The 17,128-nt window shown below is 45.6% G+C and overlaps 1 protein-coding gene across 1 annotated transcript in view; it reads left to right on the plus strand.

The window, feature by feature from the left end:
* Positions 1 to 17,128, plus strand: part of LOC104308104 (cytochrome b5 reductase 4) — a 50,819-nt gene that overhangs the window by 12,186 nt on the left and 21,505 nt on the right. Inside the window, exons 6-10 of the mRNA XM_054162559.1 lie at positions 7,468 to 7,522; positions 9,101 to 9,158; positions 9,261 to 9,354; positions 10,400 to 10,432; positions 11,682 to 11,804. Of these exons, the coding sequence (XP_054018534.1) occupies positions 7,468 to 7,522; positions 9,101 to 9,158; positions 9,261 to 9,354; positions 10,400 to 10,432; positions 11,682 to 11,804 (363 nt within the window). The remainder of the gene's footprint in view (positions 1 to 7,467; positions 7,523 to 9,100; positions 9,159 to 9,260; positions 9,355 to 10,399; positions 10,433 to 11,681; positions 11,805 to 17,128) is intronic.

A 17,128-nucleotide genomic window follows, 5' to 3' on the forward strand; every position in this document is an offset into this window, starting at 1 on the left:
TAAAGAAAAGTTACTTGGACTCTTCCACCCTCTGAAAACAAGCTGGTGTTTGAATATATGCACATTAGTCCTTGAAAGAGCTTACAATGTGGAAAATGGTAACAGGAGGAATGTCTGAGCTGCAGGTTTGAATGCAGAGAACTGAATCTTGAATGAGCTGGAATTCTTTGGCTTAAATAATGTGTGTTCCTGGTTTTCATAGTAGTATTTTGTGTTTGCAAATATGGGTGAAGTTTGTTCTGGACCTTCTAAGAACAAAGAAAACAGTAGGTAGAGGTAGCTTTCAGAGCATCCTAAAATAGTTTAGATTGGAAGGAACATCTGGAGCTTCTTGGTCCAGTCTCCTGCCCAAAGCAGGGTGGACTTCTATAGATCAGTTTGCTCATGAGTAACCCCACCCTCATGCAAAGTGAAGAGTTGTGGTGGTTTGGATTTTATTCCTTTTTCATTTTTCCTCCTTTTTCCCTTCTCTATACTTCCTTCTTTCCCACCTCCTCCTTAGGTAGTTGAAGACTCCAGTTGCCTTTCCCCCTTAGGCTGTGCAAACACAGTTCCCTTAGCCTCCATTCATATATGCTGTGCTCCTGGAGCTGACCATTTTGGTGGCCTTTCCTTGGAGTTGAGCTAATGTATCAATGTCTGCCCTGCTCTGGGGAGCCAAGTCTGGACATGGCACCTCAGATACGGTCTGAGAAATGCTGGACAGAGGGGAAGAATTGCTTCCTTTGAAGGGATTATTGCACTCTTGCCCAGGATAAAGCTGGCTTTCCTCACCACAAGGATGCAGCATCTGCCCAGGTTTGCCTTGTCTGCTAAGTCCCTGGAAGGTTTTTCTCCAAAGCTGCTTTCTCTCCAGTCAGGCTTCCCTCTTGTTTTTGTTGTATCAGGTTGCTTTTCTTTTACCCAGGTGAAAGGTTTTACATTTGCCTTTGAGCTTCATGCAACTTTTGTCAGCCCATTTCTTCAGCCTTGGTGGATCCCTTTGAAGGTAGTCAGAACCCTGTGTGCTTCATTTGCTTCCCATGCTCATGTGCTTCCTGACAGCATGACAGTGTGTGCCCTTCAGATTGCTAATGGTATCAAAGAGTATTGGCATTCCCTGTGGCCTCTACCATCTGTAACTAGCCACCAGTTGGACTTTGTGCTGCTGATCTCACCTTTTGTGACTGGCAGTCCTACTAATTTTCTACCCAGGGTACAAACCATCTATCAAACCTAGCTGTCTCCAGTGTGTCTGCTAGGATAGGTGAGAAACTCTATCATTGGCCTTGCCATCCCTTGGGATTCTGCAAAGCTTTCCTGAGATGCAGAGTTGTAATTCATTCTGCCATTCATCCTGGACACCTTAAATTCCTGAACTGCATAGTGGCCATCAGCCTTTGGCTTCACCACCAGCTTTTCTTTGTTTAGAACCATCATGACCCACGGAGCACTTCCCTAAATTGCTTCACTGATCACTGGAATTGTTGTCACTTCATTGCAATGTGGCTTCTGGTTTTCACATCCTGCCTTATTTTCAGAATCTTGGAGTATATCAGATTAATTCATAAATAACTTGATTTTGCCAGGGCATTGTCTTTTATTTTGTCTGTTCTTCCTTTTCTGTTGACCTGCAAAAGCAAGTGTGTATGACCATCACAGAATATTAGGGGCTGGAAGGGACCTGAAAATATCATCCAGTCCAACCTCCTTGCCAGAGCAGGGTCACCAAGACCAGATCACACAGGAACCAAATCACACAGGAACGCATCCAGGCAGGTTTTGAGTCTCTTGAGAGAGGGGAGACTCCACAACATGCCTGGGCAGCCTCTTCCAGTGTTCTGTCACCCTCACAGGGGAAAAAAAATTACTCATATTTCCATGGAACTTCCTATGCCTCAATTTCTACCCATTGCCCCTTGTCCTGTCACTGGGCATCACCCAGCAGAGCCTGGCTCCAGCCTCTTGGCACTCACCCTTTACATGTTTATAAACATGAATGAGGTCACCTCTCAGTCTCCTCCTCTCCAAGCTAAAGAGCCCCAGCTTGCTCAGTCTCTCCTCGTAAGGAAGATGTTCCACTCCCCTAAACATTTTTGTGGCTCTGTGGTGGACTCTTTCAAGCAGTTCCCTGAGGTCCTCCTTTAGTGGAGGGGCTCAGAACTGGACACAGTATTGCAGATGTGGCTTCACCAGGGCAGAGCAGAGGGGGAGCAGAACCATGAAAGTCTCTTACTCACTGAGGCCAGCCTAAGCATATCTATCCTCCAGAAAGGCTCATGCTCTGAGAGGGCTTTTCTCTTTAGGTGATTGGTTTTCTTTCACAGTAATTTAACTCCTCTTCCATTTAGCTTCCTTGGCAGCTGCAGATGGTGTGTACTTAGGGGTAATTAAGGATCGAAGAATAAGTAATTCCAATGAGTTTTAATTGCTTTTGATTAATTCTCCCATCTGGATGATCAAATTGTTTTGACAGATTGGATTAGGCCAGCGTTGTCTCTCTGTTTTTATCTCTTTCCACATGGTGGAGCCACTCAATTGCTGTGTTTAAGCGTGGGAGTCAAACTACAACCATCCCTGGCATTTAGAAACCACTCATCTAAGTAACTGAGCATTCAGGGCTTATTTCAGGTTTGCAGAATATGACTTTGGATGGGCTTGCAACCAGCACTTAGCCACCTGCTTATCTTACACCTCTGCCTAACCATTGTCCAGGAAAAACTTCATGTGATGTTACAAATCATGCTGTATTTCAGTCTGTGCAGCTCCATAGAATAGAATCATAGAATGAACAAGGTTGGAAAAGACCTCAAAGATCATCAAGTCCAACCTGTCACCCAGCACCTCATGACCAACTAAACCATGGCTTCAAGTGCCACATGCAATCCCCTCTTGAATACCTCCAGGGACAGTGACTCCACCACCTCCCTGGGCAGCACATTCCAATGGCTAGCAGCTCTCTCTGTGAGGAACTTTCTCCTCACCTCCAGCTTAAACTTCCCCTGGCACAGCTTGAGACTGTGTCCTCTTGTTCTGGTGCTGGTTGCCAGAGAAGAGACCAACCCCCAGCTGGCTACAACCTCCCTTCAGGTAGTTGTAGACAGCAATAAGATCTCCCCTGAGCCTCCTCTTCTCCAGGCTAAACAACCCCAGCTCCCTCAGCCTCTCCTCACAGGGCTGTGCTCAAGGCCTCTCCCCAGCCTCGTTGCCCTTCTCTGGACATGTTCAAGAGTCTCAATGTCCTTCTTAAATTGAGTGGCCCAGAACTGGACATGATACTTAGCATGATTCTATAAAACTTCTTAGTGTTAAAACTAGTGAGGCATTGCAGTTTCTTTTAGCTGTCATCTGTGCCCAAGTTTTCTTTGCAAGTTTCTTTTGGGCCAGAGGTAGACTAGAATAGAATTAACCAGGTTGGAAAAGACCTTTGAGATCATCAAGTCCAACCTGTCATCCAACACTATCTAATCAACTAAACCATGGCACTAAGTGCCTCATCCAGTCTCTTCCTAAACGCCTCCAGTGATGGTGACTCCACCACCTGCCTAGGCAGCACATTCCAATGGCCAATCACTCTTTCTGGGAAGAACTTCTTCCTAACATCCAGCCTAAAATGATGAGTATACTTGATGTTTTTCAAAGCCTGTCCATGTCTTGCCTCCCTTGAAAGGCCTTTTCAGAGTGCTTCATGTTTTTTAACAGTTAAAGTGAGTAGCTGAGTTCTGTGAAAATTCCTGGTGAAGTGCAAAGGAGAGAGATTAAGGCTGATAGTTTTGCTTCACTGACTGATGTGAAGTTTTTACTTGTGAATTAGATTAGGCCAGACATCCCAAATTGAATTTGTTCATCTGAATTGCATAAACAGATAGTATCATAGTATCAGTCAGGGTTGGAAGGGACCACAAGGATCATCTAGTTCCAACCCCCCTGCCATGGGCAGGGACACCCCACACTACAGGAAAGTTATGACGTAGTTGCCATCACGGAGACGTGGTGGGATAGCTCACATGACTGGAGTGCTGCAATTGATGGCTACAGGCTTTTCAGGAGAGATAGACAAGGAAGAAGGGGTGGAGGGGTGGCCATGTACATCAGGGAGGCACTAGATGCCATTGAGCTAGAGATTAGGGACAATCAGGTTGAATGCTTGTGGGCAAGAATTAGAGGGAAGACCGGTAGGGCAGACATCCTGGTTGGAGTCTGTTATAGACCACCCAACCAGGAGGATGATGTCGACGAAGCATTCTATAGACAGCTTAAGGCTGTCTCAAGATCTCCTGACCTTGTCCTTATGGGTGACTTCAACCTGCCTGACATCTGCTGGGATCTCAACACAGCAGAGAGGAGGCAGTCTAGGAGGTTCTTAGACTGCATAGAGGACAGCTTCTTATCCCAGGTGCTGCGTGAGCCTACCAGGGGCAAGGCTTTGCTTGACCTCCTCTTCACCAACAGGGAAGGGCTGGTGGGTGATGTGGTGGTCGGAGGCTGTTTAGGGGCCAGTGACCATGAAATAATAGAATTTTCAGTATTCAGTCAAGCTAAGAGGGCCAGCAAGAAGACCTCCACTCTGGACTTCCGGAGGGCGGACTTCAGGTTGCTCAAGGAAATAATTCAGAGGGTTCCTTGGGAGAAAGCCCTTAAAAATAAAGGGGTCCAGGAGGGCTGGACCTGCTTCAAGAAAGAGCTGATGAAGGCTCAGGAGCAGGCTGTGCCAATGTGCCGGAAGAGGAGCCGCCGGGGCAGACGGCCAGCCTGGCTGTGTAATGAACTTTTAATTGAACTAAGGGAAAAAAAGAGGGTGTATAATCTTTGGAAGAAAGGTGAGGCAACCCATGGAATGTTTAAAGAGGTTGCTAGGGCATGTAGGAGGAAAATTAGGGAGGCAAAAGCATATTTGGAACTTAAACTGGCCTCTGATGTGAAGGACAACAAAAAGTCCTTCTATAAATATATTAATAGCAAGAGGAAGGGCAGGGACAACCTCCACTCCTTGGTTGACATGGAAGGAAATGTTGTAACACAGGATGAGGAAAAGGCAGAGGTACTTAACACCTTCTTTACCTCAGTTTTTACTAGCTGGAAAGAACGTCTACCAGACAGCTGGCCTGCAGAACTGGCAGAGGGAGCCAGGGAGCTGCATGGTTTCCCTGTGTTCCATGAGCAAGTGATAGGAGCTCTCCTCAGCAGCTTGGACCCCCACAAGTCCATGGGACCAGATGGGATCCATCCTAAGGTGCTGAGAGAGCTGGCAGATGAGCTGGCCAAGCCACTCTCCATTATTTTTCATCAGTCCTGGCTCACTGGAGAGATCCCAGCTGACTGGAAGCTGGCCAACGTGGTACCCATCCACAAGAAGGGCCGGTTGGATGAGCCAGGGAATTACAGGCCTGTCAGCCTGACCTCAGTGCCAGGAAAGATTATGGAGCAGGTCATCCTGAGTGCAATCACGCAACACTTAGAGGATGGCCAAGGGATCAGGCCCAGCCAGCATGGGTTTAGGAAGGGCAGGTCCTGCCTGACCAACCTGATCTCCTTCTATGATCAGGTGACCCGCCTGGTGGATGTGGGGAGGCCTGTGGATGTAGTCTACCTGGACCTCAGCAAGGCCTTTGACACCGTTCCCCATAGCAAACTCCTGGCCAAGCTGTCAGCCCATGGCTTGGATGGGAACACACTGAGATGGGTTAGGAACTGGCTGGAGGGCCGAGCCCAGAGAGTGGTAGTGAATGGTGCCACATCCAGCTGGCAGCCAGTCACCAGTGGTGTGCCCCAGGGATCAGTACTGGGCCCCTTGCTCTTTAACATCTTTATTGATGATCTGGACGAGGGCATCGAGTCCATCATCAGTAAATTTGCTGACGACACCAAGCTGGGGGCAGGAGTTGATCTGCTGGAGGGTAGAGAGGCTCTGCAGAGGGACCTCGACAGGCTGGGCAGATGGGCAGAGTCCAACGGCATGAGATTTAACACATCCAAGTGCCGGGTTCTGCACATTGGCCACAGCAATCCCATGCAGAGCTACAGGCTGGGGTCAGAGTGGCTGGAGAGCAGTCAGGCTGAGAGGGACCTGGGGGTGCTGGTCGACGGTAGACTGAACATGAGCCTGCAGTGTGCCCAGGCAGCTAAGAGGGCCAATGGCATCCTGGCCTGCATCAGGAACAGTGTGGCCAGCAGGAGCAGGGAGGTCATTCTGCCCCTGTACACTGCACTGGTTAGGCCGCACCTCGAGTACTGTGTCCAGTTCTGGGCCCCTCAGTTTAGGAAGGAGGTTGACTTGCTGGAACGAGTCCAGAGAAGAGCAACAAAGTTGGTGAGGGGTTTGGAACATAAGCCCTATGAGGAGAGGCTGAGGGAGCTGGGGTTGCTTAGCCTGGAGAAGAGGAGACTGAGGGGTGACCTTATTACTCTCTACAACTACCTGAAGGGAGGTTGTAGACAGACGGATGTTGGTCTCTTCTCCCAGGCAAGCAGTACCAGAACAAGAGGACACAGTCTCAGGCTGCGCCAGGGGAGATACAGGCTGGATGTTAGAAAAAAGTTCTATACAGAAAGAGTGATTGCACATTGGAATGGGCTGCCTGGGGAGGTGGTGGAGTCACCATCACTGGAGGTTTTTAGGAGAAGACTTGACGGGGTACTTGGTGCTGTGGGTTAGTTGCTTGGGCGGAGTTGGATTGGTTGATGGGTTGGACGCGATGATCTTGAAGGTCTCTTCCAACCTGGTTTATTCTATGTATTCTATGTATTCTATGTATTCTACATCAGGCTGGCCAGAGCCTCATCCAGCCTGGGCTTAAACACCTCCAGGGACAGGGCCTCAGCCACCTCCCTGGACAACCCATTCCAGGGCTTCACCACTCTCATGGTGAAGAACTTCCTCCTCACATCCAGCCTGAATCTCCCCACCTCCAGCTTCATTCCATTCCCCCTAGTCCTATCACTACCTGATATCCTGAGAAGTCCCTCCCCAGCTTTCTTGTAGCCCCCTTCAGATACTGGAAGGCCACAATTAGGTCACCTCGGAGCCTTCTCTTCTCCAGAGTTCCCTTGAGGGAAATTAATTTAGATAACCTTTTTTCTGTGCTTTGCTATAGCAAAATGCAGAAAGGACAAGCTAATAACAGCTGAAACTCAGACCAAGCTTCATAGAATCAATAAGGTTGGAAAAGACCTCAAAGATCATCAAGTCCAACCAGCAGGGCTACATGCACAGATTCTGTGATATATAGAACTCTTAATTTCTGAAGTAGAACTTCTTGTTCTGGGAGCCTCCTCTCCAAGAGGAGAGCATTGATTAAAAGCATAATAAACCCCAGCCAAACAAGAAAAGCACAGGGGGTACTTCTGGCTGGCTGTGGTAATAAAGCCACTAAATGTTGTGGGAGGGGTATTTAGAACATTGAATTGAAAAAAAAAGGTCACTTCTGTTCCTGATTTCTGTTAAATGAGCATCACAGCAAATGTTTTTTATCACTCTGCTCTTTGTAGGTATGCTCCCTGAGAAGAAAGCTCTGGGTGCTTCTGCTAAAGATTTAACTCCAAGGTAAAAACCTTTGTCTTTCATTGTCTGGTGAGCATTCAGTTCAATAATTCTGTGCAGTCCTTAGTAAATGCAGGCAGCTTCTTCCATGGTTAGTTCTTGGTGTTTCAGCTGAATGAGTACATATCATTGCCACCCTCTTACAAAGTAGGAAAGCTGAGGCTCAGGTTTAAATAAACATCATGCTGCAAAGTTCTTGGCTTGTCTGTGTTTAACACTTGCACTGCCTTGCATCATAGACAAATACATAGCTTATATTCTCAGGCTTCTCAGCCTTGCCTCTTGAGAACTGCAAAGTGCTTCTTGATGGGCTGATTACTTCTTTGATTTTAGTTAATTTGTCCATAAAGAAAAGGTGGCATGCCTTGGAAAAGTACTTAATTTCAGACTGGAATACATTAAGATGTGGTAGCTGTATTCAGGTCTCTGCAGTATGCAAAGCAGGCCCTAAACCCTCACTGTGCTATGCCTGCTGTTGTCACTGATCTGCCCTTTTCCTCTGCATTGCCTTGAGTTGCTAAGGTTCAGTTTCTCACTTTGCATCAACATCTCCTGTGAATTTGGCATCTCTGGGCTAGTTACATGCAGCCACATAAAATATTGTGGCTTGTGAACTGGGCAGTGGCTTTTATCTTCTGTGAATGCTGCCTAAAACTTGCTACCTTTCTTCCTGTGTCTCTGGCATGTTCTGGTGTGTGACTGGAATGTTCTGGTCTGCAGCCTAGACTATGCTGGCTGTCAGGAGAGTCTGCTGGAGTGGGCATCCTCCTTCTCTGCCTTCTCTCTTGGTCCAGGATTCCAAACAGTAGATGGAAGCAGTTAGGACATTGAGGAAGGTAAAAGACAGTAGTACTGTATATACAAAGGGTAAACTTTATTGTAGGGAAAGAGCTGACTTTTCACTGGCTGAGATTGCAAACCAGGTGGAAGTCAAGGGAGAACTATAGATGTGTAAGGTGGAGAGCTAGGCACAAGGTTGTCAGATGCATTGTCTCCAGGAAAAAGGGTAGGGAAAGGAATAGCTGTACTGGGGCTGGGTGGGTAAGTTACTTCTTGGCAAGTGTAAGGCCATACAAATAATTAACATTTAAAGCCTTGCTGTTTCTTATCTTACCCTGGGTTTATTACCTGGTTTGAGTAACTTGGGAATGTAGGAATGTGAAGTCTTTGGGGAGATGAAGGGAACTGTAGGTTCCCCTCTGGTATATGACCAGAGCCTGAAGCTAGGAAGTCACACTGGCTGTTTTAATACTTTTGTCTGTAGTCAAGAGTTTAGTCATCTTGTTAGGAAGGTTGATGTACTGCAAAGAGGATGCATGTGTTTTTGAAGTAAAACAAACAGCACATAATTTTAGCTCCAATGTGCTGACTCTCAGGATCCCTAATTAGGCAGTTATTATTTTAATAGCCTTCTAAAAATTACTAGCTCTGGACTTAAAAACCAAAACCCAGTACATTACATATTTGGGTTTTAAATTCATGAAAGAAGCTCTGCTTGAAAACTGCTAGTTGAATATACTTTGGTATGCCCAAAGAAAATAACTTCTTTGTTTCTTCTGTGTCGTCTATTTTGTTTTACAGTTACGACTGGTTCCAAACAGATGGTTTGATCACCATTGTCATCTATACCAAGAAGAAGGTAAGTGTATTTGTTGAAAGGGAGGATTACAAAATCCAATTGTGATCCAGACTGAATTGTGAGAGAACTTTATTAATGTTTTTTCCCCCTCATCTCTGAAAGGATGTGAATGCAGAGTCAGTGGTGGTTGACTGTCAAGACAAACGATTAAGGGGAGAGATCATCATGGGGGACCACTCATATCTCATAGAAGTTGGTGGGTACTGAACTGTGCAGTTGAAAGCACTGAGTTTTCATTCTACTTCACTAAAACCCTCTCATCAAACCATATGCATTTTTGTATAGCAATTGATACTTTATTCCTCTTTGATAGGAGGTGATTAATGTAAAGGAGTTACATTATTTATCAGCTCACTTCACTTGCTTAGAACACACTGAATTTTTTACACGTGGAATAAAGTGGAGCAGGAAGTCAATGTAAAAAGTGTATAAATATGAAGTGTGTTTTTGAAGGTTTCTAAAATGCCCTTATTCAAGAAGGGCAAGTGGAATGACTTAGATAAATGCAAACTGGTACCTTTACATGAGTCATTACCTTATAAGTAATGAGAAAAATGATGCCTTTCTTAATCACAGAAAGTTAGGGTTTGGAAGGGACCTTGAAAGATCATCTAGTCCAACCCCCCCTGCCAGAGCAGGATCACTTAGACCAGCATCACACAGGAATGCATCCAGGAGGGTCGTGAATATTCATCTCCAGAGGGAGATTCCACAACCCCCCTGGGCAGCCTGTTCCAGTGTTCCATCACCCTCACAGTGAAAGAAATTTTTCCTCGTGTTTCCATGGAACTTCCTGTGCCTCAGCTTCCACCCATTGCCCCTTGTCCTGCTACTGGACATCACCAAGAAGAGCCTGGGTCCATCCTCTTGGCACTCACCCTTTACATCTTTGTAAACATGAATGAGGTCACCTCTCAGTCTCCTCTCCAAGCTAAAGAGCCTCAGCTCCCTCAGTCTCTCCTCGTAAAGAAGATGTTCCACTCCCTTCATCATTTTTGTGGCTCTGTGCTGGACTGTTGCAGGCAGTTCCCTGAGGTCCTTCTTGAACTGAGGGGCCCAAAACTGGACACAATGTATTAGGCTAGCAGAAGTCATGAGTGAAATTCAGATGAAGATGCAGAGAGCTCTAGGCTCATTAGTTCACTCAGTATTCCTGGCTTTCAACTGTATGTCTATATGACTACTAGAATCTAATTCTGATTTTGCTTAACATGGAGGCTTTTATTCTTTTTTTATTTCAGGCTTGACTCATGCAGTTCAAGAAGACATGACTGGTGAGTTCCGTCTCTTGCAGCACTTCTGTATCTCTTCTGACATCAGAATTTGAAACCTCAGTTTGTTTTTCTGATTCAGCAGTCTTGCTTACCACCAGGTTTTAGAATAGAATAGAATAGACCAGGTGGAAGAGACCTTCAAGATCATCGTGTCTAACCTATCATCCAACACCACCTAATCAACTAAACCATGCAACCGAGCATCCTGTCAAGTCTCTTCCTGAACACCTCCAGTGATGGTGACTCCACCACCTCCTCAGGCAGCCCATTCCAATGGGCAATCACTCTCTCTGTGTAAAACTTCCTCCTAACCTCCAGGCTAAACCTCCCCTGGCGCAGCCTGAGACTGTGTCCTCTTTTTCTGGTACTGGTTGCCTGGGAGAAGAGACCAACCTCTGCCTGGCTACAACCTCCCTTAAGGTAGTTGTAGAGAGCAATAAGGTCACCCCTGAGCCTCCTCTTCTCTGGGCTAAGCAACCCCAGCTCCCTCATCCTCTCCTCATAGGGCTTGTGTTCCAAACCCCTCCCCAACTTTGTTGCCCTTCTCTGGACACGTTCCAGCAAGTCAACCTCCTTCCTAAACTGAGGGGCCCAGAACTGGACACAGGACTCGAGGTGTGGCCTAACCAGTGCAGTGTACAGGGGCAGAATGACCTCCCTGCTCCTGCTGGCCACACTGTTCCTGATGCAGGCCAGGATGCCATTGGCCCTCTTGGCCATTGAATTATTGTTACTTTTTTAAATTGTGGCATTTGGGCCTCTGAAAGTAATAAGCTGATGGTGCTCTGATCCCTTTGAGCATGACTAAACATTAAAATAATTAGAAGTTAGTTCTGTTGTGTATTTGTAAACTGTTCTTTGCTTAGCCTGGGGTTTTCTTGGATTTAATTATTCATGCAAATGGCCTTGGAAAGAAAGGAAGTAGTAATGGTGGTAGTTGCCAGTTTCCAGTGAATGAGGACTCTGAATTCATGAGCATTCTTTTTTGACCAGGTAGGCTGTGAAGCTAAATATATGTAGTAAATAAGAGGCATTAATTTGGCATGTTAAGGTAGTGCTTGTTGTTTCAAATGCACTGCAAAATATTACAAAGTGATAGCTGGAAGCACATTTTATGTGGTGTTTTAATGATCAATTCCCTCTGTCTTGAGAAAAGACTTCATTCTAACATGCCATTATAATGGCTGAGTGACCTTTTTGTTTGTACAGAAGGTAACTAAAAGGAGCTGTGAAACCTCTTCTCTTCTAGTAAACATTGCTGAAAAAGTTGGGAAAGTGGAAATTGTCTTAAAGAAAAAGGATAACATTCATTGGAGAATTTTGGGACATCCCTTGGAGAGTCATAATACATTTATCAAGTGCACAGACAGAGGTAAGCAATTTCATGGCTGTGTTGTCATCTGGTTTAAGACTTTTTGGAGCTTGTTAGTCATAATCAGTTTCTCCCAGTATTTAACTTTTTCTGTGGTCATAACTTCAGTTTTTCAAGGAATGTTGTCTGGACTTGTTGAAAGCTGATCATGAATTCCCATTCTCCTTGAAAAGATGTAGCTTAGAGGTGGTTTCTTGCCTTGCTTTGGTTGGTTGGGTTTTGTCCTGCAATGGAGCTGAAGGTCGTCTAGGCTTGTGGAAAGACTGCAAGAAGCTAACAGGGGAAGGTGAAGATGCCTTGAGTATGTTTCATGGCTAGCTGTGTGCCTTCTGTCCATGTGAAAACCTCAGTAGTCCTTGAGGAGATAATGATTGACACAAAGACCCTGCACTACAGGAGCAACAGTAGTGAAGGAGCAAAACCCTTCACTTTCAATTGCTACTATTGATGTAGTCACATCTTTCAACATAGTAAATTTCCAGCATAGGGCATGCACCAGTACAGGTTAGGAGGTGATCTGCTGGAGAGCAGCCCTGTACAGAAGGACCTGGGAGTCCTGGTGGACAAGTTATCCATAGGGCAGCAATAGGCCCTTGTGCCAAGAAAGCAAATGGGGTCCTGGGGTGCATTAAGAGGAGTGTGTCCAGCAGATTGAGGGAGGTTCTTCTCCCCTTCTACTCTGCTGTGGTGAGACCTCACCTGGAGTACTGCATCCAGTTCTGGGCTCCCCAGTTTGAGAGGGACAGGGATCTACTTCAGAGAGTCCAATGGAGAGCACCCCCAGGGTGATTAGGGGGCTGGAGCACTGCCCTGTGAGGAGAGGCTGAGAGCCCTGGGGCTTTTTAGTCTGGAGAAAAGAAGACTAAGAAGGGATTTAATAAATGTTTATAAATATCTGAGGGATGGGTGTCAAGAGGGAGGGGACAAGGGGTAGTGGCACTACAGCACAGGAGGTTCCACTTCAACATGAGGAGGAACTTCTTCCCTGTGAGGGTCACAGAGCACTGGAACAGGCTCCCCAGAGAGGTTGTGGAGTTTCCTTCTCTGGGACTTTCAAGCCCCATCTGGATGTATTCCTGTGTGACCTGTGCTAGATTGTATGCTCCTGCTCTGGCAGTGGGGTTGGACTCAATGATCTCGGGAGACCCCTTCCAACCCCTAACATCCTGTGATCTTGTAACCTGATCTGTGATTATCTAAGGGACTTCAATCAATGTGTAGGTATCAAAGCCAGCTGCTAACAAGCTGATAGTCTGCAAGAAGGTTGTGGTAACACAATAGTATGAACTTGATGCAGCACCCAAGTGTATAACCCTGATCAGTGTGCTTGTTTTGCTGTTAAAAAACAAAAGGCCCAGACCAACAAAGGTACCTGCACAATTCCATTGCATACCATGAGCATGCTCCTGATGTCGTTGCAGTTGTCCAGTTTCTCAACAGCCATTGTCTAATAATGCTCAAAAATTGACTCTGATGTTAGTCTGCCTTACTGTGAGTGAAGGCAAAGCTGTACATTTTTAAGGCCTAATTAAATGTTGATCACCATGTTGTAGACCTCTTACTGACTGTTACACTGCTAGGCCTTTAAGGTCAAGAGATTTCTGTGGTACAGAAAGGAAGATAGAACAGAGTAGAATTAACCAGGTTGGAAGAGACCTTTGAGATAGAGTCCAACCTATCATCCAACACCATCTAATCAAACCATGGCACCAAGCACTCCATCCAGTCTCTTCCTAAACATCTCCAGTGATGGTGACTCCACCACCTCCCTGGGCAGCACATTCCAATGGCCAATAACTCTTTCTATGAAGAACTTCTTCCTAACATCCAGCCTAAACCTCCCCTGGTACAGCTTGGGACTGTGTCCTCTTGTTCTGGTGCTGGTTGCCTGGGAGAAGAGAACAACCCCCACCTGCTTACAACCTCCCTTCAGGTAGTTGTAGAGAGCAATAAGGTCTCCCCTGAGCCTCCTCTTCTCCAGGCTAAGCAACCCCAGCTCCCTCAGCCGCTCCTCATAGGGCTTGTGCTCCAAACCCCTCCCCACTTTTGTTGCCCTTCTCTGGACACGTTCCAGCAACTCAACATCCCTAAACTGAGGGGCCCAGAACTGGACACAGGACTCAAGTTGTGGCCTAACCAGTGCTTATCTACAAGCACATCTCTTTAGCTTGTGTAGATTGTGATTATCCTTATGAGAGTTTCAGACCCTGTTGAGTCATCCACTTTAATATGATATTTTTCAATATAATCCTCTGTATTTAAGGGGACAGAGCCTGGACTAACATGTTGTTCACTGTTCATTGCTCACTTCTCATCATTATGGAAAACAGCATAAGAAAGGAGCTTGAAAGAGCAAGAGATGTGGAATATTGTGGCTTTATAGATCCTTTGCAAATGAGGAAGGTGAGGATAATTGGATGCAATTGATACAAATCCAAATTGATCATCAGTACCCAGTGGTTCCTAGATGATTATTCTGTAGTTTTTTCATCTAAGTCAGTCTTCCAGCACAGCATTTGTCCTGTTATGCAGAGAGGTGTCACAGGTACTGGATAACTTTATTTTAGTTCAGATTTGGTTAAAAAGAATCTCCAGAAAACTCAAGTTAAAGGGTTTGCTGAGCCTGAGTTTCTTCAGATCCCTGTTTACAAAGGTGACAAATCTACCAGGTACACTGATATGGCTTTTTAACCCCTTTTTAAACCCCCACATTTAAAATTGAACATGTAGAAGGTCTGTAGGGAGAGAATATTCAGGCCTAGATGTCTAGACGTTGGTCTCTTCTCCCAGGCAACCAGTACCAGAACAAGAGGACACAGTCTCAGGCTGTGCCAGGGGAGGTTTGGGCTGGAGGTTAGGAGGAAGTTTTACACAGAGTGTTTGCCCATTGGAATGGGCTGCCTGGGGAGATGGTGGAGTCACCATCACTGGAGGTGTTCAGGAGGAGACTTGATAGGTTGCTAGGTTGCATGGTTTAGTTGGTTGGGTGGTGTTGGATGATAGGTTGGACACGATGATCTTGAAGGTCTCTTCCACCCTGGTCTGGTCTGGTCTGTTCTTTCCTTTATTCCAACACTTTGCTTTCAGCTTAACCATAATAATCTACACATTGGAGACTTCTGTTCACTCAGTTAATTAGCCACCCTGTTTCTGCTTAGAATTGTGTTCCCACTCTTCTTATTCTACTCTGAAGAGTTTTCAATTTTGCTTCTGCTCCTGTAGCAGCAGAATTGTGTCACAGGTGAAGCAACTTGCACCTTGTGCAGAGTGAGCACAGAAACAGTAATTAACAACTCTGGCTATGCATTTCCTTGTCTTTTATTGGGTGTGCAGTTGGGTTTGTATGCAAAATGGAAATGAAATAATCAAGACCTCCAGCCCAGCAAGTAATTCTGACCTCATAACTGAGTTAATGCATTTTATATATGAAGTTAAATCTGCTTTGAAGAGCAGGTTATTGGATTCTTCTTTGAGGAGCTGCAAAAATACTTAGTAGGAAGTGTGTTGAAGATAGAGAGACTCTCTTTAATACTATTTACACTGTAGTTTGTTTTGCATGCATGGGACCACTGCTAATGAATTTTGAATCATGGAACAGTCTGGGTTGGAAGGGATCTCCAAAGGTTGTGTAGTCCAACACCCTCTGCAGTCAGCAGGGGCATCCTCAACTAGATTATGTTGCCCAGAGCCCTGTGGAGCCTCACCTTGAATAGCTCCAGGGATGGGGCCTCATCTGGGCAACCTGTTGGGTGTTCCACCACCCTCATGGTGCAGAACTTGTTTCTAACATCCAATCTAAATCTACTCTAATTTGAAACCATTGGCCCTCATCTTATCACCAGAGGCCTTTGCAAACAGTCTTTCTCCAGGTTACATAATATAGCTAAGAGGACAACCTAAACTTGGAGTTTGCTTAGACCTAGAAAAGTCTTTGTTTTCAGAAATCAGATTGATGGAATTGGGACAGAAGCTTCTGTATGGCAGAAAGATAATGAGGGAGGTGGAGGTTAGTTTATGACATGTGGAAAAGGTTGGGATTTGTCAGATTGCAAAGGTCATAAAATTGTCAGGAAGCAGTGAACCAGTTGCTGAATCATACAAAGCAAATTAGAAAGAAGCATTGTGAGCTTGGACTCCTTGTTGCAGCCCCTCACCTTTGGACTCCTTGTTGCAGCCCCTCACCTTTGGACTCTTTATGGATAAATATTGTTTGCTTGAAAACTTTCCTTGTTTAAAATTTTGTTTCTCTTGTTGAACTGTCAGGCTAAGATCCTGTGCTCACTGAAGATGGCAATGTTAATAATGATGGCAGTTCCCTCAGGCAGCAATTGGCTGCACTGTGACAGAGCACTTTATCAAGTCTTCATCTGGTTTTGGACCCAGAATATCTGGTTTTGAATCCAGAATATCTGGAAATAGTAGAATGTTTGGGGTAATAATGCTGCAATAAGGTAACTGCAGCACAGATGAGTTAGTTGGAAAATAACCCATTAGCTGAAACTACTGAAATGCTCAAAATGATCCTTAAATGAGTGTTGCAGAACAGTGTGGAGGGAAACTGGACAGGCTGGCTTAATGTGGTCCTCTCAAGCCTGATTGTTTGGTTTGATTTGGGGTTTTTGTCGTGTGTGTTTGGTTTTCTTCAAGTGCTTCCTTTAGTGCCACTGTTGGAGGTAAGAGAGAGGAAACAATGGCAGTGGTGACTTGAGCTGCAGCAGTGCCTACACTTCACGTTTTCATTTAATGAAGATTTCACTGGAAACTTGCCTGTGCCCTCTCTCAGGCAAGACTCACTTAACAGTTGTGTTGACTCAAGAAGGAATTTTGGCTGAATTTGGGATTTACAGAGTCACAGAATGTTAGGGGCTGGAAAGAACCTCAAAAGCCCATCCAGTCCAACCCCCTGCCAGAGCACAATCACCTAAAGCAGACCACACAGGAGTGCATCCAAGCAGGTTTTGAGTATCTCCAGAGAGGGAGACTCCACACACACACCCCCTCAGGCAGCCTGTTCAGTGCTCTGTCACCCTCACAGGGAAAAATTTTTAACTCCTGTTTCCATGGAACTTCCTAAGCCTCAACTTCCACCCATTGCCCCTTGTGCTGTCATTGGGCATCGCTCAGCAGAGCCTGACTCCATCCTCTTGGCACTCACCCTTTAAGCCATGCTGAAGTGATGTACACTTGTTACAGATCTTTCTGGTAGTCTATTCCTGTTCAAATGAGAATCAGCATGTGATGAAAGTCAGGAAATTAAGAAGTATGTGCTACTGCAGTGGCAAAATGCAAAAGATCAAGGTGCATCTAACTGCGATGGCCAGAAC

Source organism: Dryobates pubescens, chromosome 6 (assembly GCF_014839835.1).
Source record: "Dryobates pubescens isolate bDryPub1 chromosome 6, bDryPub1.pri, whole genome shotgun sequence".
NCBI classification, from domain to species: domain Eukaryota; kingdom Metazoa; phylum Chordata; class Aves; order Piciformes; family Picidae; genus Dryobates; species Dryobates pubescens.